Source organism: Mus musculus, chromosome 9 (genome assembly GCF_000001635.26).
Source record: "Mus musculus strain C57BL/6J chromosome 9, GRCm38.p6 C57BL/6J".
Classification (NCBI taxonomy): domain Eukaryota; kingdom Metazoa; phylum Chordata; class Mammalia; order Rodentia; family Muridae; genus Mus; species Mus musculus.
The window spans coordinates 111,375,386-111,395,775 of record NC_000075.6 but is presented as its reverse complement, the minus strand read 5'-3'; the positions used below and the strand labels follow the sequence as shown (position 1 = coordinate 111,395,775).

Genomic DNA, 20,390 nt, shown 5'->3' with positions numbered 1-20,390 from the left:
TAAGAGAGATGCTATAACTTTATAAAAACAAGATAATACAGCAATATCTGATTGGATTTTCTGGCAAGTTTATAAAAAAAAAATCTGGAATAAAAGTGAGAAACATAACAATAAAAATTACAAAACTTGTCGTGGAAACCCGTCTTTAGAAAGACAGTGGGGGGTAATGGTGAGCAGCAAAAGCAGCAGCAACATGGAAGAAAAGCTGGTTCTGTGGGAGGCAAAGCCCCAGAGACCGGCGTGAACCTGGGCTGAGTGGGGAAAGGGCAGGCAGTGACCATCAGAGAGGCAGGGAGGCTTCCCAGACGAGGCCAGGCTGACAGTGGCTGGCAGTGGGTGGGGGGGAATGCAGGCCTCATGCAGCCCCCTGGCAGGGCCTACAGGCCACATGGCAGTGATCCACAGAACTATCATTAGAAGTTCCTCTGTCCATTGTACACCAGCTGAAGAGCCCAGTGAGCAGAAATTCAAGCTGCCAACCTGAGCATAGGTGTGAAATGTGCCAGGGAAAACCAGGAAACACAGATGTGCAAGGCATAGGCAAGGTGCTTCTCCTATCATCTACACAATAGCCAAGGCAAAGGCAAGACCACTTTGGAGTGTGCAGGAAATACCTTCAAATGTTCATTGAATGGAAAAATGGAAAGATGTCCAAAGGCTGCTGGGTGGATGCTTGACTACATTCTGAGGTAGTCTAACCCTGGCTTGCACAAGTAGCTGGGAATGATCACAAAAGAAAAAAAAAGAAAGAAAGAAAGAAAGAAAGAAAGAAAAAGAAAAAGAAAGGAAAGGAAATTAAAGAAAAGAAAAGAAAAGAAAAGAAAAGAAAAGAAAAGAAAAGAAAAGAAGGCAGAAAAGTCGCCAGAGACAACAGGAAAATATACCACAGTAGCCACTCAGACAACCAAAAGGGAGAGCCTGGACTCAGGGGTCGCTTATGGCAAGGTGTACTTTGGGCACAGACAGCCTTGGCTCTGCTTGCTGTTTTACAGCAGTGTGCCAAGAGATGTGGGATCCACAGAGGGATTTTCTAACCTGGAGCAGGGGCACTCCAAGCTGCCAATCTTAAATGCCTACTCCCCTGCTACAGTGGTTATGAGCCCAGGAGCCTGGCTTGGGGCAGAGAAGTCCCAGCACTCCTTTCAACTACCTCCCACCTAACTGGACATGTGTGGTGTCTGGGGAGCAGTGTTGCTGTTAGACCTCAACTTGGAAAACTAGAGATCCTTGCAAGAGGAGCACTCTGACCCTATGCCACCTCTAACTGGGCGATAGTGACAACGGACAGCAAAGGTGGCTGTCCCTTTTTAACACTAATTCACATTATATTTCTCTTCTGCACCAGCCAGCATTCAGAAGTTTAACAGAGGATGGAATGGTCTGAAGGTCTGGGAGGCAACAGATGTGTGAAAACACATTAGTGCTTTCTCTGCTTCCCACATTTCTGGGCACGCCTTCTAGGGCGGAGCTCACCAAAGTCTTCCACTTCATTTTCATACTCTTCCTCCTGAACAGTACCTAGTTAGGAAGCAAAACATCGAAACCCAAGTGAAAAAGGCAGTTTCCTCTTCTACCAAAGTTTAACATCCTGTTAAACCTGATTTCTCTGGAATCATTGTTTTAAGTTAAAGAAATGAAGCTTTCTGCCAGGGTGGTAGGGAATGGAACTTTCTCTTGAGTACTGTCCTTGGGAGTTGCTGTGCTAAGTCTGCACAATGACTGAACATCTACGATAATTCATAAGCAACTAGCACAAGCCTGTAATACTGGCCTCCATCTGACAGAGAAACTCTATCACTAACAGTCTGGCAGATACTCCTGACATCATTGGTAAATCCACCTGATACTCAGCTGGAACCCAGAAGTACTAAGAATCACAGGAGCCAAGGCATCACCTGTCCTAGGAGATCAGGCCTTACCTTCATCTTTTAAGCGGAGCTCTGTCTTCTTCAGCCACTCCTGTGCGTTCTTGACTGACAGGGTCAGAATTTTGACCTGCTGAGTCATCACCTCCTCTGCTACAGAAACCAAACAACAAATGCTCTAAGCAAAGAAATGGCTTCAGGCACTAGAGCATCAAGCACTAGGCCAAGATCACGACAGCCCAAAGCTGCCTTCTGCCACCACAAGCACAAGGTACTTTAAATGATAGCCCAGTGCCACAGCTGTGGGTCTGCCAATTGCCAAAAGCAAAGCTTTCTGGAAACTTCTATTCAAAAGATCATCAAGCCTGAACCTGGGAAAGCGTCTGGATTACAGAATGTTTTCAGTGTAATATTGTTAACGTTATGCTTAGTTTACAATGCTGGTAAGAAACAGCCAATAAAGAAGCAAGGAGAAAACTTGATTATAAGAGCTGATGAGAGCACTCACCACTAAAGTGAGTCAGGGGCCATCCTAAGAAGAGATCTATATACTCTTAGTTCCTACCTTAGGGCTCAGCATCTTGTCGGTGCTCAAGGAATCACTGAATGAATAACAAAAAGGCACCTCAAAGAGTTTTCTCACAACTTTAAAATTTCTGCCTGTATCTTCTCAATAGCATTAGCTAACAAACTAGTTTCTCATCTGTAGCACCCAGAGAAACCATCATCACTTACAATAATCACAAATATTTAACTGGCGATAGTCTCAACAATGAGATATTGCTGGGATCTGCGAACAGCCTTTTCTTGTCTTTCTGCTACGACTAACATCCTACCCTACCTAAGTCAGTTGTAACTGAGCATCTTAGGTACAAGCTCACCAGTGCCTGAACCAGTCCCCCTCGGACTCTCACCTTCAGCCCAGGCCTTCCGCCTGTAGAGCTCCTCCACCAGATCTGAAACCCTCCTGATGTGCTCCTGCACCTTCCTCTGCAGCATGTGGCTCTGCTCCTTGGAGCCCAGGTGACTACGGATCCAGACGCTCTGCTCAATGCCCTGCACCACCACTTTGCCTTCTTCGATGATGGGGTCTACCTTTTCATGGAAAAAATCCAAGTACTTCTGGTAGGCTGCTTGCTGCCTCCGGTGGCCTTCCAGGCGAATGTGCTGCTCATAAGACTCACTGATTCTCTCTCGGCACTCCCTCCCCTCCAGTTCAGCCCTGGAAATCAGCACAGCCTCTGTGGCTGTTCCCTCAAATGCTTTGCCAGGACTAAAGTAGCTTTCGGGGCTGCGGGTAAACTTTACTCCACACAGGTCGCACTGGGTCCTGTCTACATCGGCCCTTTTGAAGTTCCCAGGTCTGACCTCCCTATCCTCTCTGCTGTGCTCTGTCTGGACCCACCTCCTCCAGCGGATGCACAGAGACACCACTAGGCAGACTCTGCGCAGCTTGCGCTGGATCAAGGCCTTTCGCTGCTTCTGGGAAAGGATGGCAGCCAGAAAATTATCTCGGTCTTCCTGGGCCAACTCATCTAATTCATGAGTCTCATCTTCACCAAAATCCCACTCTGAGTCAGCAAACTGGTCCATGGGGCCCGTACAGAGCAGGCGGTTCAGTCTGACCTCCTCATGGCAGAGGCCACGGACCACAGTGCCTTTGGTATGCACACTGTCCCACCGCCAGTGGCAATCCACCAGGTACTCCTCGTCTCGCTCGAAGAGCAGGTCCTGCAGCGCCTCAGCCACAGACTTCACACTGGCTGCCACCAGCACCCGCTGCACCACCTTCAGCAGCCTCTTGGGCACCTGGCCCGGCCAATCCATGCTCATCAGCTGCAGCCTTGTCTGGATCTCCCGGAAGTGGCGGAAGAGAAGCGGCTTGCAGAAAGGCTGCAGGACTTCCTCAGCATTCACCAGCATCACCAAGCACAGCACCAGTGTCCGCTCTGCCTCCCCCGATATCACATAGTCTATTTCGCTGAAGGAGTCAAGCAGGACGTTGAAGTTCATATTCTCGTAGCCACACAGCACCTTGACAAGGTAGGACAGGTGGAACCGGAAGTCCCGGATAGCTCTGGTCACATCCTTTGGCTTGTACTCTTGGATGATGGAGAACACCTCCCCAGATTCCCGGTCCTTCTTGCCGTACAGAAACTCCCAGAAGTGCAGGAGTGCGATGTAGCTCTTGGGGAGGCACAGGACAGCATTCTTCCAGAGGCGGGTCAGTACCACCCCACAGTGCACAAACTGCAGCTCCAGCAGCACCACTGTATTGATAATGCTGGGGACCAGCGGCGCTTTGCACCTCTTGATGAGAACATTCATGAAGCGGAAGAAGAGCCTCTTGTAGTCTCCAGGGTTCCTGCGAACATAGAGCTGGTCCATGGAACTCTCCAGCAGCCGGATGAAGCACAGGTAGGACTTCTCCACGTTCTCATCCTCCCTGTTGGGCACCAACATGCCAAACTTCCCTTCTATGCCTCTCACTCTGCTGCCTCGACCCCTGCCTCTGTCCTCTCTGTCAGACTCGAGCACTTTCAGCTCCCGGTTGTAACTGTCCTCCTCCTGGCGGAGCAGCTTCTCAAAGTCCTCTGGGTAGCTGGAGGACAGAAGGAAGGCCTGCATGGCACTCAGCCACAGGTCTGTGGACTCCCTGCGGCTGTGTGCACTCTCTTTCTGAAACAGGTCATGGATGTACTCTTTCAAGGCACACCGGAAGGAGCGAAAGGACTTGTAATTTGGCTTGAGGATGTCTTTACAGGCCATGGGGTTTTCTGACAGCACTCTCTGGTGGAAATGCCTGGGGAAGAGGAGGTTTAGGAACGATTTGCAAAGGCCATATGTATCTGGAGACAAAATATAATCCATTTCTTCAAGATCTTCAGCTAAGACATTAGGGAACACTTTCTTGGCCTCCAGAAGCAACCCGTTGATTGCAACCAGGTGCATTTTTGACTGAACCATGCACTTGGCCTCACAGCGCCTGAGGGGCCTGTGGAAATCTTCACACTGCTCATCCTCACATTTCAAACCCACAATAAATCTCATGCAGATTCCTGGGTAGGCCTTCCCGAGCAGGATCTGTGTGATCTGACACAGTCTGCCCAAAAGGTGCTTATTCAGGGCTAGTTTCACCTGGTCAGTCACTATTAAGAAATGATCCTTTGTTTTCTTCTCACTCAAGGTCAAATCCAGGTCTAAAATTATTCTTAATATGGGCCCTGGGTCATTCTGGGCTATCTGGCAATATTTGGCATCCACCTGAAAAATTCCAAAGAACTCAAAGCAAGATTTGACCATTTCCTTCTCAGCATTGTTGGTCACGTTTTTAAGGGCCCTGACCAGATTGAGAAGGACTTCCAAGCCCCCAGGAGCCAGCGCCAGGACCTTCTGATGCTCAGACTCACACAGGCTGGCTGCTTCATAGAGAGCTTCTACCATTCCAGCTGAGTGGTTGAGCATGTCAAACTTGATGAAGGCATCTCTAAGCTTCTGAAAGTCTCTCAGGATAATCCCTAGCAGGAACTGGGCCTCTGCGATGCCAGCCAGCTGGCTGGTTTGATAGCAGAGATCGAGTGCTTCTCTCAGAATAACCTTTGTGTGTTCTATGTCAGAATCTCTGGCCACATTGAAGCGGGCAACCCCCAGGAGGCATGAGGCCTGAAAATCCTTGTTGGCAGTGAGCCTGGCAGCCTCCAGAAGGCAGCCATGTTGCTTCATCAATAGGGCAGCCTCTTCCCTCCGGCCCTCCCTGTTGAGCAATTCTGCCGCTTCTGCTAGGCATTTCCGTGACTTAAGGAACACCAGCTGGTCCTCTACGTCGAGCTTGGAGAGGACGGCCATCATTTCCTTGCTCTTATTTGCACTCAGGTACTTTGCAGCAGCTTCCAGGTAAAACTGACTGGCAGAATAGGAGAGCTTGGGAATGGGAAAGGTCTTGTTCTTCAGCATTTCTTCATACCTGTAAAGACAGAGAGCACACATGACAACCTGCTGTCACCAAAGTAGGAAAGTCCCCCAAACCAATACAAAGCTCTTTAAATAAGACCTCCATGAGCAATAGTGGCGAAAAGACCTAAACCTGTCTGCCACTCAGACATTTCTGTAATGCTTCATTGTCCAGGCAAAATTTATGCATACTGAAAAGTCAAAACATAACAATACTTTGGGCACTGAGCTTTGGCAAACATGACTGTGATCTTGAAAAGGGACACACTGGTGGCTGCAGCAGTCTTTGTTTTTATCTGGCTTACAGTTCTTCTCTTTTGCTAGGTATGTATGTGATTGGAATCATGTTACGCAGATAACAGATAAAGCTCTCAGGGGTCCTTTCACTCCACTGACTAGAGTCAGTATATCCTATTAAAACACACCGGGACACATCCTTCATCTACAGCCATCTCTGTGATGATGGTCAGAGCTTAAGAGGCTGAGAGGCAGAGTCACTCTCAAGGAGCTCTGAGACTGCACTGAAGCATCCTCTCGACGGAGAGAGGACGACGTGGTCAGGCCACTTCAGGATCAGCAGAGTAACTACCATGGCAAGCCATCCCCTGGAGGAGGGAGAAGAAGGCAGGCAGATGCAAGAGAATAAAACCACCTACTTTTCCACTGCAATAGCAGCTTCCTCAAAAAGCTCCTCTTGGCAGTACATTCTGAGGGCAAGATCAAATTCCTGAATCTGCTCAAAGCATCTGAAAGCATCTTGGAAGCACTGGCTTCGCTTATAGAAATAGGCCGCGTCTCTTATCTAGAACAGGAAAATGTTACTTTTATTTAAAGTATTCTAATTTCTTTAATCTTTAAAATGGTAATACATAAACAATAAACATGATTATATGTCTATTTCTTAGAATCCAGTTAGAGTGACTGTAGTATAGATAATATAAAAACAAATTCCGTTTAAAATAAAGGAACAAGCTAAATCCCAACGCCATATCTTATACAAAGATAAGGTACAGGTGGACTACAGATGTAAAGACAGGAGCTAGAGAGATGGCTCAGCAGTTTACAGCCCTTACTTGTCTTGCAAATTCAATTCCCAGCACCTACATGGCAGTTCACAACCATCTTTACTTCCAGTCCCAGGGAATCCAATATCCTTTTCCGGCCTTCTCAGTAAATGCAGTAAACATACATACATGCAGCCAAAACACTCATAAACATAAAAAAACAAAAATGAAAAAGCTTAAAGGTTTAGATATGAAAATTATTGAGGAAAAATGTATGGAGATTTCTGTGTAAGTAGAAATGTTTCCAACAAAACCTAAAGATAAAAATCTTAGGGGAAAAGCTAATGAATTTTATGACTTCAAAGCTGTTCAAAGGTCTCATGAAATAAAGCTAAGGAAAAAACCGTTTTAAGGACTTTGAATGAAGCTCAGTGATAGAGCACTTGCTTAAAATTTGTGTGAGGCCCTGGGTTCGATTCCTGGCATTGGAAATGAAGGAAAAGAGGGAGGAGAGGGAGGAGGCAAGGGAGACAAGAACTGTAGGACTGTCCAACAACTCTGTGAGAGCAGATGCTTTTCACTATTGTGAGAGCCGATCTGCCGGCCACTAGCTAAATCTGAATAGCAACGCTGATATATGGGGTACTGTAACCTAAAAACTGAATTTTAAATTTTATTTAATTGTAACTAATCTTAAGTAGCCACATCTGCCTAGAAGCTGCCGTATAAGAATTGTAAGTCTAGAACATAAAAGGAATCCTTGTAGCTACAAAGTAAAGACTTTGTAAACTGCATAATTTTGAAAAGGCAGGCTCCATCTGTCATTTAAGGTGGGGATGTGACCAGCTGACATGAAGCTGCCCAGCTTCAGTGACAGTCAGAGTACAAATTAGATCCCCAGTGAGCAAGCAACATCTATGAGCTTGAAAAGGTTAGGATCTGTTAAACACTGCCAAGGACACAGGGAACGCAGAATCTTTACACGAATAGTGGCATGGCCATTATGAACAGGAAGGTGATCATTCATACCTGGTAAAATGAGGTAACTGTATCCCAAGACCCCAGGGCAGCAGGCCACTCATAGCGACACATCACAAATGTCTCCAGCAAGACTGAGTCAAGCTACACCAGTGTTGTATGTGGCAGCCAGAGAGGAGTGGCTTGAAAGTGAAGACAGGGGAATCCCCCAAAGCAAGCTAGCTGGCAAGACTGGCCATACCGGTGAGCTCTGGGTTTGATTCGCTGGCCTTGCCTCAGTGAGTAAAGGTGAAAGAGGAATGGAAGATGATTCCCAGCATCAGCTTTGGGTGCACACAAACACACATACACATACACCAATGGAAAAAGAAGCAGAGAAACTGCTGAGACTATGACTGCCACTTGGAGTCACAGCAGTGTGATGCAGCTGTGAACAATCTCTAACTTATTTTTTTCTCCTGTTTTAACCCTGCCACAAACAATCATTCCACTGCCAGCTTGTGGCCCACTGCCAGCTTGCCAAACTCTGAGAAGCTATGTCCAGACTAGAGGCTCTGCCCAACAGAGCTCTGAGCAATAATACCATTTTTGGTTTTTTGCTTGTTTTTTTTTTCTCTTTTTTAGGGGGTGTGGGGGGTTTGAGACAGGGTTTCTCTGTGTAGTCCTGGCTGTCCTGAAACTCACTCTGTAGACCTGGCTGGCCTTGAACTCAGAAATCCGCCTGCCTCTGTCTCCCAAGTGCTGGGATTAAAGGTGTGCGCCACCACTGCCCACCTAATGATTCCATTTTGTAATGATGAGCATTCACACATGACTGGTGACACTGGGGTCAAACTTTTAACTTTATTTCCTCTTAACTAATTTTATATCAAGGAGTTGCACATGGCTGCTGGATTAGACAGCGATGATCTAGATGATTACTATGAACACACACACACACACATACACAAAAACTTCCTGTAAACACCAGGCTATTTACTCAAGCTGACTACAGACTATGAAAATATGGAAAAAGAAAGCAAAAATATCCTAACATCCATCTGGTTTGGGTCTGCAACTTGGCCTCCCTGTGACTGACTTCAGGCCTTGAATAATAACACAGATGTGGATGAATACACACACGCACTCCCTCTCTCATGAGCAAGTGGAAAAAGAACAATCACAGATCACAAGACCAGTCTCTCCTTCCTGCCACATGCAGAGGCTGAGCACCACCCCCATTTGCCCAGATGAAGCCCTGTTCTTCAAGCAGTGCCCTTGGGTGGGGCCATACCTTTCCCAGCCTCTCACACAACTGGGCAGAGAGCTGGAACTCCTTAGCGTAGCTCAAACACTTAAGAGATAGCTTTGGTTCATTGCACTCCAAGTAAGTCTTAGCCAGTTCCAAATACTGCAGCTCCTTCTCCCTGGGGAAAAGAAACCAGCATTGTCATGAAATGTGGCTAGTATATTCAACCTGCTGCTCTCGTCAGAGAGCATCTGAACCGATCCTGAGACACTTACTTGGGGCTGAATTTCTTGGATTTCATATTCAGGGCAGTGTAGTGGGCCAGGGCCAGCTTCTCCTTCTCTAATGCATCTCCTTTCTGGTAACACTTAGCTGCCACCTAGAACAGGTCAAAGGTTTGATTCCCAGCAATGTAGCAGAGTTAATAGAACAAGAATTAACACATGCATTGTGTTCCTATGAACAGAGCTCTGTGCCTGGCCCAGCCCAATCTGACAGGGAAAGCAGGAAGGTGCAGGTAATTTAAAGAGAGACATCTCCAAAGACAGAGCCCAGCTGTGGGACCAGCTAACTCAACCCAAAGGTTTCATTAGGAAATAGCCAGTAACCATGAAAAGGTGAATACAACATGTATCTATAGGTCACCACAACACCAACTTTGTTTAATCTTCCAATAGCCACACGCAGGGGATGTACCCTCCTCATTGTATGTAGTAGCAACTTCAGTCAGAGCCATGGAGCAATGGGTCCAAAGTCCCCCAGTGGCTATTCTGGGCTTTGACATAATTGCTAACTACAGTGGCACCTGTGTGCTAGTAGACAGCAGTGTAGACATGGTGTTATAAAAATACAGTAGAGATAACAATCAGAGCATATTCAGATCCTTGGAGCATGCAGATCTGTGTTCACAAACCTCTGACTATGAGATGTGCAAAAGGGTGTCAAAGGGACTCCAAGCATAATTCAAATCCTGGCCAGCAGAAAGCGGCTCTTCTGAATCAGGAGTGCTCGCACTGTCTCAAAGCAGGAGCTAGAGAAGCAGTGGGCTCCCACTGTCCCTGGCAGTAGGTCGTGGTGTTGATGCAGGAGGCACTGAGTGGTGCTTTCTGGTGACTCAGACAGAATGACCTCTCCCACTCATGCTCTGTGCTCCTGTCCTTCCAGGCCCACGGGCTGGGACCTGTACCACCCTCCTTCCCAGCTAGGACCTTTGCATGCACTGTTCTAACTGAAAGGCTCCCACTTCCTTTCTCTGCCTAATTCACTTCATTTATTCTAACAGTCTCAAGACCCCCTTTCTGAAAGAAGGCTTCCCTGACCTCCCGTGTCCAGAACAGGTGGCTCTGGGAAAAGCTTGTTCTCTTCTGTGACACCTGCAATACTGAATTGTGCACTTGTCTATAGTCCACTGTTGCTCGCCATCATATTCTTAGGGTCTAAATAGAACGTCTGGCCCATAGCTCAACAAGTATTTGTTGGATGAATGATCTTGCATGGTGGTTCTGACACATTCATTGACATGCAGCCAAAAACTCAATAAGCCACCTGAGTCCTGAAGTCCTTTAGCGGGGTCAAAATAAAGTCAGGCGAGGAGAAGGCTTTTTATAACATTCTCATCTGTGCCGGCTCCCCTAAAAAAATTTTAGATTCAAACATTCAAAAGGTATTTTTTAAGGGATAAATAATTGGAATCCCATGGACAACACATATGGGTAACATCAACGATGCTCTGAAAGGAACGAAAGGTGAGGCTTCACATTGCAGCTGCTGCTGCCCAGCTGCCTTGCAGCTCCCTCCCTGCTGCCTCCCTCCACCCTGCCTAAAAAGATTTTGCTTTTACAGCAGCCAAATGTTCCATACTTCTATCTATCAATTTCTAGGGCTAAATATTACATAGTTTGAAAATGACTCTTCACACAGAGCAAATCTATAACAGCGTGGCTCTGTTGCTTCCCCTCATGCCCCCGCTCTCATGCTCCCGCCTCTGCCTCTGCCTCCCACAGGCCTTTGCTATACCTTTGCTGCTTCTACTCCTGCAGTCATAAATCTGCCTGTCTCCTGGTCCTTCAGTACAGGCTGTGACTTATCAGTTTATTGTGTCCAATGAGAATTCAGCAAAAGGGGCACGGGGCTAATTCTAAGAAAAGGCCTCCAGGGACTGGCATACTTCTTTGAACCCTGGTATCATATGAACTAGCCCAGACTGACCTGCTCAAGGATCAGGGACAAGTTTTCCAAGAATCCAGTGACCGCCCTTTCCCCCCCCCCATCCTGGCCCCCATAACCAGCCAATCACTAGAAACAGAACAACACAACTGAATGGAAGCTGAGTGTGGACATATGAATTCTCCAGGTGAGCCCAGAAGCTATTCAGCTGATTCAAACTGCCAGCCCTTAGAACTGGGAACAGCACAAATTTCTTGTGATTTCAGTTCAGATAGGAGGTCTTTGTTATGCAGCAACAGATGACTGAGAAACCCAGATATGTGTTCTTTTCTGTGCATGTAAACCATTTCCCCTGTCATCACCACAGACAAAATTCTTCTAGGAATCAAGGCTAAGGAAACTTGAAGAGCTGTCTCCCAGGTATGTGAGACCGCAGACATCTCATGGCATGGCTTTAATCAGTTCTGAATTGCAGTTCCAGGCTCTTTACCACTGCCTAGTTCCTTCACTCAGGCCTAACTTTATAGAATCAAATAATGAGGGTTGCTAGGCAACAGAATAAGCCCCACAGAGAAAGAAACCACTGACTCACAGTGTCTATTAGTCATAGAAGCAAAACCGTGGGCATCTTTCTGTGACACTTAAGAAGCTGGATATCACATATGGGGCACAGAAGTCAAGAAAGCCATCTGTTAAACCCAGCCCAGCTGCTTTCAGCTGTAGACATGCGTACCCAGTCACCCAGGTGACCAGGTGCCCAGGCAGTCAGTTCCAGGAGGTGTGATCTCTTAGGGATCTGTTTGTGGTGGTGTTGCTACCCACAGAATCCTCCTTCCTTTCTTGCCAGATGGAAAGATCTACTCTACATAAAGGGCTGAAGCTGTCAGGCAGGACTGTACTCTCAGATGACTTTGCAGAGATGGGGGCATGTGACCTAGTACCAACCAGGAGAAAGATGATCTAAAGAGAGATCCTAAAGAAGTAAGTGCCTGCCTTCATTCCCGTGTGGGATGGTGCTGAAGCAGCCACTTACAGATACAAGGGGACACTCTAACAGGCTGCACAGAAAAGGGAAGAAATAAAATAAGATTGGGCCTCTGATGGTTTTGTTGAGCTGCAAAAATCAATCAAGGAAATAAAAATAGGAGAGATCCTTGGCAGGGGACAGGCCTTGATACTCTACCTACCTATGAGTGTGTCCAGCAATTAGCTAAAACGAAGAACTGCCCATGTCTGCACTGACTGGCGAGGGAAGGGTGCAGGGAGCTCTTCTCCTGTCAGGACAAACTCAGAAGAAGTGACAGAATCACTGCCATCCTCACTGTGTCATAGTCACCAGTGTGATAGTGGGAAACCTTCCCATGAGCTCTGCCAAGGACCACAGACATCCCTCACCCTTGGTGTCTGGCCCGGCTCCTTACCTTCCAGCACTGGTGCTTGGCATAATAGTCTCCTTGTATGATCCATTCATAAGGAGTTGAGGTCTTAACAAACATGCTATCATCAAAGTCTGCAATGAAAGTGAAAAGCCAGTTTGTTTCTCCAGGCAGTAGGCATTGACTTATACCTGGTTGACCTAAACTGTATCCTCCCATATTCATTGAATTCTTTATCTCTACTGCTGCAAAACAAGACTTTATTTGGAGACAAGAGCTATTTGATGAAACCTTTAGAGTGATCCTTAATTCAATCTCACTGGTATCCTTGGAAGAGATAAGGATACACACACACACACACACACACACACACACACACACACACACATATACACACACGCACGCACACGCACGCACCACACAGAGCAAAGTCCATGTGAGGACACAGTGAGAAGGTGTTGCTTGTCTGGAAGCCCAAGAGTGGCCTCAGAAGGAACTAACCCAGCCCACTCCTTGACCACGCCTTGTATCCACTAGAGATGTGAGAAAGTGACTTCTTTTGGCGCTCATGCTTACAGTCTAGACCTCATCAACATGTGTTTTAGCACCAAAATGGGCCAGTGTAGGTTTCATAAGGAGGAGGTAGAAGTGAGAAAAGGACATAATTTGCCTTTTAAATTCTGGTCTACTTTCCTTGTCTGTAGCTATGAAGTAGAAGACAGTGATTATTAATTCCTCCTTGAAAATTCAAAGCCAACCAGTTCTTTTTTTTAATTAGGTATTTTCTTCATTTACATTTCCAATGTTATCCCAAAAGTCCCCCATACCCTCCCCCCCACCCCCCTACCACCCACTCCCACTTCTTGGCCCTGGCATCCCCCTGTACTGAGGCATATAAAGTTTGCACGACCAATGGGCCTCTCTTTCCAGTGATGGCCAACTAGGCCATCTTCTGATACATATGCAGCTAGAGACATGAGCTCTGGGCGTACTGGTTAGTTCATATTGTTGTTCCACCTATAGGGTTACAGATCCCTTTAGCTCCTTGGGTGCTTTCTCTAGCTCCTCCATTGGGGGCCCTGTGATCCATCCAATAGCTAACTGTGAGCCTCCAGTTCTGTGTTTGCTAGGCCCCAGCATAGCCTCACAAGAGACAGCTAACTAGTTTTTAGCAAGCTCCCAGATTCAAGGTAACAGGATCTTACAATGTATATGATATTTGGATTCTGTTGGAGTTACATCTCAATAAACCCCATACTAAACTGGAAATACCATAAATTGAAGAGTGCTTGGCTTAGCACACTAGCACACTGTGGGGTTCTGGCCATTCACTGTCGTGTGTGTGTGTGTGTGTGTGTGTGTGTGTGTGTGTGTGTATGCCCGGCAGCTATGGCTCACTGCCACTGACCAGCCTTGCACTCACTTATTGCTAGCTGAAGAAAAGACAAAAATTCAAAATATAGTTTCTACTGAAGTATATCAGCTGTGTGTACCAATGTGAAGCTTAAAAATTCCAAGCTGAACAAAACCCATTTTTTGCTTTAGCTGCCGATATTGTCCTCATAGCTGTAGACAATCTAACACATTCCTGAGGGTGGGCACACACTACTGTAACCATCTGTTTGTCCTCCTGTTCCATACAAACCTTCCTGTAACTGCACCAGCTCTCTCCATCCATGGCCCTCAGAATGTCACCAGCAATGAGCAGCAATGCACAGCTCACGAAGTACCAGAGATATGGTGAATGCCAAGACAAAGACAGCAAGCCAGATCAAAGATAATGGGAGCAGAGATGCCTAGACTAAAAGGTACCAACTAGGGAAGCCAGGCAACCGTGCTCAGAAGGGGCAAACCCAGGCAGAGCTGCACAGCCTGCTCCGTCCCTGCTTCCTTCCAATAGTCTTCTGGAACATAACACAGCAAGGGCTTTGCAGCCACAAATGTTGGCTCTCTGTTCTGGGTGGATTTTATTCTCACAGTAAAACTCCACACCAAGCCGAAATGTATCATCACCACACTCAGCTCTCGCTCACTGTCCTGGAGAGACAGATGCTCTGGAAGAGTTTACTGTGCACAGCCATAGCTTGTTATTAAGACCTTGCTCCTGTGCTCCTACTGTCGCCATACAAAAGAAACTGTCATTCTTGAATATTTAACGTTGTAAATAAACTACCTATCTTAATCATATCTTCCAGTGGTACCAAAACATATCTGGGAATTAAAAGGAATATGGGTTACGGAATAAATTGAAATTTATATGCTACACCAAACTACCCCTTTTCCTTTTAGTGAGCAGGGAAAAGCCCATGTTGAGAAAGTCAGACCTGAACAAGGGCAAGTTCAGATGGCAGGATCCTTGAGAAGATGGGGTTTTTTTTACATTTTAAACCTTCAACTTTTCTCACCTTTTTTTTTAAACAATTGTTGTGTTCTAGGAACAGAATGTTGGATCTCAGTCCCCATTTGACCTATCAGCAATAACCAGAAATAGACAAGCAAGCCTCCCTGCTTCTTCCCCAGCCCTTAGAGAAATTAAGCATAGTCTAGAGGAACAAACTCATTAACTAGCTCTCAAGAAAGACAGATTTCTTCTCCATAAAGGGAAGATTTTTTTCCCTTCAAGGTTATCTTACTCAGAGAACTTCATTGTTTTATTAGCTAGTCTTTGTAAATTACGATAATAATAATATATGATAATTTTGTAAACCCCTCTAATACTAATAGAGAAGGAAATGATGTCCACATGTACTCAACCAATTCACAGCCACAAGATCTATACAAAAGCAAGCAATGTAAAGTCAGCGTCAGAGTAGCAGCCATGCAAACATGTCTTTTTGCATTTTCTGTCTCCAGACCCTCTCGCCATGCGGCTCTCTACTACTCGTAGCCAGTTGACTAGATATAAATAACTCCCTTGCTCTCTGAATCCTTGGCCCGTGTGCTCTGAGAGTCAGACACTGGACACTGGATTGTCTGAACTCTTGCTGTGGGGGTTTGAATGAGAATGTCCTCTACCAGCTCATGTGCTTGAATGCTTGATCCCCAGTTAGTGGAGTGTCTGCAGGGGCTTAGGTGTGATCTTGTTGGAAAAGATATGACCTCATTGGAGAGGTGTGGGAATGGGCTTTGAGGTTTTCCAAAGCCCATGCTAGGCCCAGTGTCCCCATCTGCCTGTTGCTGTCTCCTTGTGGATCAGAATGTAAACCTCTCAGTTACTACACTACACTATGCCTGTCTGCTTCCCACCATGATGACCACTGACTGGCCCTTTAAAACTGTAAGCAAGCCCGCCTGATGGCAGTGTAGAGTTGCTTCAGCTCTCCACTGAGGAACTAACAAGAAGGCTGAGGACACAGATGTGCCCAATTGACAGTATGAATATGTTTAAGGGGTTCACTCTGGTTTGGGAAAAATACAAAAGCCAAGCTAATTTTTAACTTACTGTTTGTATGTGCATTATATGACATAAACCTAGAGAAACTCCCTTGGTGTCTCTTCAGAGAACAGTAACTAAGAGACTCACAAACATAATTCTTAATGTACTTACTGGTGTGAGAAATGAGTTTGGTTTAACAGTTATAGGTACTCAAACAGATTTCATATGCATACACACATACAAACATACATGCAAGTGTTCTATTATGCTACATGCTGACAGACATACATAGTTTTTATATTTGTATTAATATAAAGTTCTTTAAAATTAGACCCTTCTATATTAGAAATCTATCTTAGTCTTTTTAATGAGTACATGGTATTTTGGCCTTTCCCATACTGGATGGACACTTAAGCCACTTTCATTTTCTTGTCATTACAACTAGAGCTATGTGATCTCTATTTTGATAAGCAATCTAAATCAAGCTACCCCAAAGCTTATAGCAACTTGTATTATACTACGATAGCCTAGGCAACTCTTATCCAAACACTCACTTTTAAAGGACAAATAACAGACTTTCCCCAAATGCATCTCAAACACTCTTTCCTAGATGCTTTGACATAAATAAGTTAAAGTGTTTTGTTTTTCTGAGAAAGTCATGGAAGGGATGCTATTAAACAAAATGAAACTCTAAAGCCCAGGCTGGAAGCACAGAGCAGTGGCAGAGCACTGGCTTAGGGCCCAGGTTCACTCTTCTGCACTATAAAACACACACATCAAACCCTGTGCCCTTTCTCCACGACCATCAGAACAGTAGGGAGCACACCTTTCCTCTGACAGCGAGAATATTTTAATGAGGTCTTACCTTTATTTTCATCTGTCTTTACAACTTGGACAAAGTCTCTCCTAATGAAATATTTGAAAGCAGGAGCTCGTTTCTCTAGGTTTTCGTCAAAGATCCAAAGGTTGACCCGAGCCCGAGTGATGGCAGTGTAGAGTTGCTTCAGCTCTCCATTGAGGAGCTAACAAGAAGGTTGAGGGCACAGATGATGAGCTGTGTGCCAATTGACAGTATGACTATGCTGTAAGGGGCTTACTCTTGTTTGGGAAAAAACACAAAAACTAAGCTAATTTTTAACTTACTTTACTATTTGTATGTGTGTTGTATGTACACGTGTTGGCACATATGTATAGGTCACAAGACAACTTTGTTGAGTAAGATCTCTCCTTCTCCTTGCATTCCCCAGGAACTGAACTCGGGTAGCCAGGTTTGCCTGGCATTTTGCCCACTGAGCCTCCTCACTGGCCCACAAAAAGAAAGTAGGTTTTAGAGACTGGAGCCTTGATTCTGCAGTTAAGAGCTCTAGCTGCTCGTGTAGAAGATGTCACGTAAGTCCCCAGCAGGTGGCTCCTGGATGGCTCTAATGCAGCTCCAGCAGACCCAGCACCCTCCTCCAGCCTCCACAGGAACCCACACACACATGAATAAATCATAAAAGAAACACTTTTATTAAATTAAGTTTTAAAGAATTACTGTAAATCTTGGAGGAGGACACCAGGACCTCACGATTGCTGTCATTTGATCTTTAAAATTAAGACACTCATACCTTGTATAACAGCTGTCATTACTACTAAACTAGTTCAAAAACATTCTGTGATTTCATCAAATTTCCTAAATAACGTTTAACTCCAAAGGAACTAAATGACTGAAGGCACTTTCACCTGCATGGTCCAGCGCTCTGCAGAGAGGGAGGAGGCAGCCAGCACCACCTCCCCTTCTCCACTCCCACTGCTGATATAATGGAAGGCAGCCAGCTGCAAGGAAACTCCATTTTCCATCTCAACTTCCCTTCAAGCCTTATTTGCTCTTTCCACACTAAATCACTGTGTGGACAAATGCACGTATTCACCTTGTACATCTCTGGGTTCACCATAAGGGACCGCGCCTGAGAGGGACTTGATCTCTCCAAGGGAACGTCAACCAATGGCCACTTTTCCTCTCTGGAGTCAGATGACGGTGTGAACGAGGAAATGATCTTCCATTCCTTGTAAGCCTGAACAACAACAAAAACAAGTTGAAGAACAACAGAATTTGCTTTTGAAGGGCCTCCCAAGCTTCTTGGAGAACTGAGCCCCACCCAGAGGTGTGGAGCCTTCAACACACACTGCATAGAGGGAGACATCCCATGTCCTCAGATTAGGTGGGAGGAGATAAGGTTACATAGGCACAGGTCAAAGAAGCTACCATAAAAATACTCCAACACTTAGATCAGAGGGTCTAGAAACCAGATATAGGTACCCAATATGGGCAAAAATGCTAAGGGCCCTAGGGTGTTATGGTAATTCAAAGAATGTCAACAAACAGTATGGACAGAGGGAACTATATTCCTTTTCATAATGTAGTTAAGAAATGCCACATAGGGACAACATTTTAGACACAGGCAGCAGAATTATCTAAACTAGTCAACTAAAAATGGGTGGAAAAATCAGATACTGTATGCTAACATGATATAAGGTAGACAAGACATATTAATATCTAAATTTTCTACTTACTATCTGACCTTGAACACAATGTTCTTAGTAGTGTATAACAGAACAACTCAAATGTGTTGGTAAAGAAAAGAAGATAACCAATGTTGAGGGTATACTTGCTTTTAACTCCTTCCTTCCTTTACCCAAAGCCCCAGAGATAAGGTGGTTTTATGACTAAGGGATGGCAATTGTTCCTCTAAGCAGTGGCTCTCAAACTGTGAATCACAACCCCTTTGGTAGGGGGCACCTAAAACCATCAAAAGACATAGATATTTACATTAAGATTCACAACAGTAGCAAAAATATAGTTATGGAGTAACAATAAAAATAGTTTTACGGCTGGGGGTCACCACAACATGAAGAATTATATTAAAGGGTCACAGCATTAGGGAGGTTGAGAGCCACTGCAAAGGATCAGATATGCATGTTACATGTCTCTCACTGGTCAATCTGCCATAGTACTAAAGCAACCACAGGTAGCAGGTGAATGAATGGACATGCTGTATTCCAATAAAGTTATTGGTCAAAGTAAATCGAGTTTCATATAACTTCCATGTGCCAAGAAATATTATTCTTCTTTGAGTTTTTTCTAACCATTCAAAAATGTAAAATCCATTCTTAATACCAAGATATGGGAAACAGCCAGTGGGCTGGAGTTGGTCAGCAGGCCTCAGAAATGGTTTCTGACCCTAGCAAGGCTGAACTGCCCGGGTTACATGTGGTACTTAAAATATGAAACTCCCAGGAGTCTCGGATTTTACACATCACTGTATCTTCTGTATCATTGTAGCCACTTCATTCTCCATCCTTTACTTTTTATAAAGGGATGTAACTTGGCATCTTTGTAGTGCTCAAGGATGCTCAAACCATGAAGTGGCTAGAGCTGAGAGGTGTTTGCTTTAAATTATTCTAACTACGTGATGAAGCGAAGTGAAATGGCTAAAGCATTGTCTACTAAACATGGCTGGTTGTGTTACTATAAAAAAAAATCAACTATAGGGTTCATTGTCATACTCTAAAAAGTGATGTCAACATAGGTGAAATCATTTGAGTAGTTGAAAGGTTTAGAAAAATTCTTTAGGATATACTCATAACATCCTCTTTGTAAAGCTATTTAGCAAGGAAAGCAGGTAAAAACACGACATTCAAGAGGACTCTCTTGGCAGGCAAAGAGGCAAAAAGGGGGAGGCTGGCAAAGGGGCCAAAGAAGCCAGACGCATTTTAAAACTGCTGGAAGAGAAACAAACCTGCTCATTGGGTTTGTGGTTACCTATTTCCAGGAAATAAACATTCTTTTAAATCATTATTTCAAAATGAACACAAGAAGAGGTTGTGTGTCTGGAGCAAGGATAACAGACCTGCAGCATTTGGGGCCAAAAGGAGCTGCTTCTTCCAAGTAAAAAGCTTGGATCCACAGCAAGTCTCCCACAAAGTCTATGGGTTTCAAGGTTCCTGACACCACCACCCCCATCCCTCTCCTATATGAGTGTGAAAGAATGAATGCCCCCAGGACAGGGTGTAAAGAGCAATTGCCCTTCTAAATTCCCAAGCATGGTTTAGGGTTATCTGAGAAAGTTACTCCATCTCCACTAAGATGAAGAAACATCCTATGAGGGTCTGATGTGGCCACTCCTTGGTTGGCCTCCCAACTCTGACAACCTGGTAATTATGTGAATCAACAGGCAAAATAAATCTAGAGAGAAGAACACAAACAGCGACCACCCATGCCCATGCACGCCCAGGTCCAAATGTCCACCCAAGCCCAAATGCCAGGTGTTCCAAGGCAGTGCTGCCTGGGACAGTAACAGGCACAAAGACAGACAATCTCCACCATCCCTCATGTCAAACATTGATCACTGTTCAGAAACTTTCATCCAGTCACCTCTAGAGAAAATCTAAATTCCAGACCACAGA

General features: G+C 45.2%; 1 protein-coding gene across 11 annotated transcripts in view; it reads right to left on the bottom strand.

Annotated features, from left to right (window-relative positions):
- The window catches only part of Trank1 (tetratricopeptide repeat and ankyrin repeat containing 1), an 84,493-nt gene continuing 64,103 nt past the window's right edge, over positions 1–20,390 (bottom strand). For 6 of the 11 annotated variants that reach the window (XM_006512160.4, XM_017313432.2, XM_006512161.4 and 3 more), the window contains 9 exons: positions 17,855–17,998; positions 16,810–16,966; positions 12,614–12,702; positions 9,302–9,405; positions 9,072–9,204; positions 6,473–6,618; positions 2,780–5,829; positions 1,920–2,018; positions 1–1,518 (listed from right to left, as the gene is read on the bottom strand). In XM_006512160.4, the coding sequence (XP_006512223.1) occupies positions 1,418–1,518; positions 1,920–2,018; positions 2,780–5,829; positions 6,473–6,618; positions 9,072–9,204; positions 9,302–9,405; positions 12,614–12,702; positions 16,810–16,966; positions 17,855–17,998 (4,023 nt within the window). In that variant the 3' untranslated portion in view covers positions 1–1,417. Of the gene's footprint in view, positions 1,519–1,919; positions 2,019–2,779; positions 5,830–6,472; positions 6,619–9,071; positions 9,205–9,301; positions 9,406–10,571; positions 10,658–11,041; positions 12,467–12,613; positions 12,703–16,809; positions 16,999–17,854; positions 17,999–20,390 lie in introns of those variants that run through there. The other 5 variants (XR_379872.3, XR_003947933.1, XR_379871.4 and 2 more) reach the window with 4 other exon arrangements.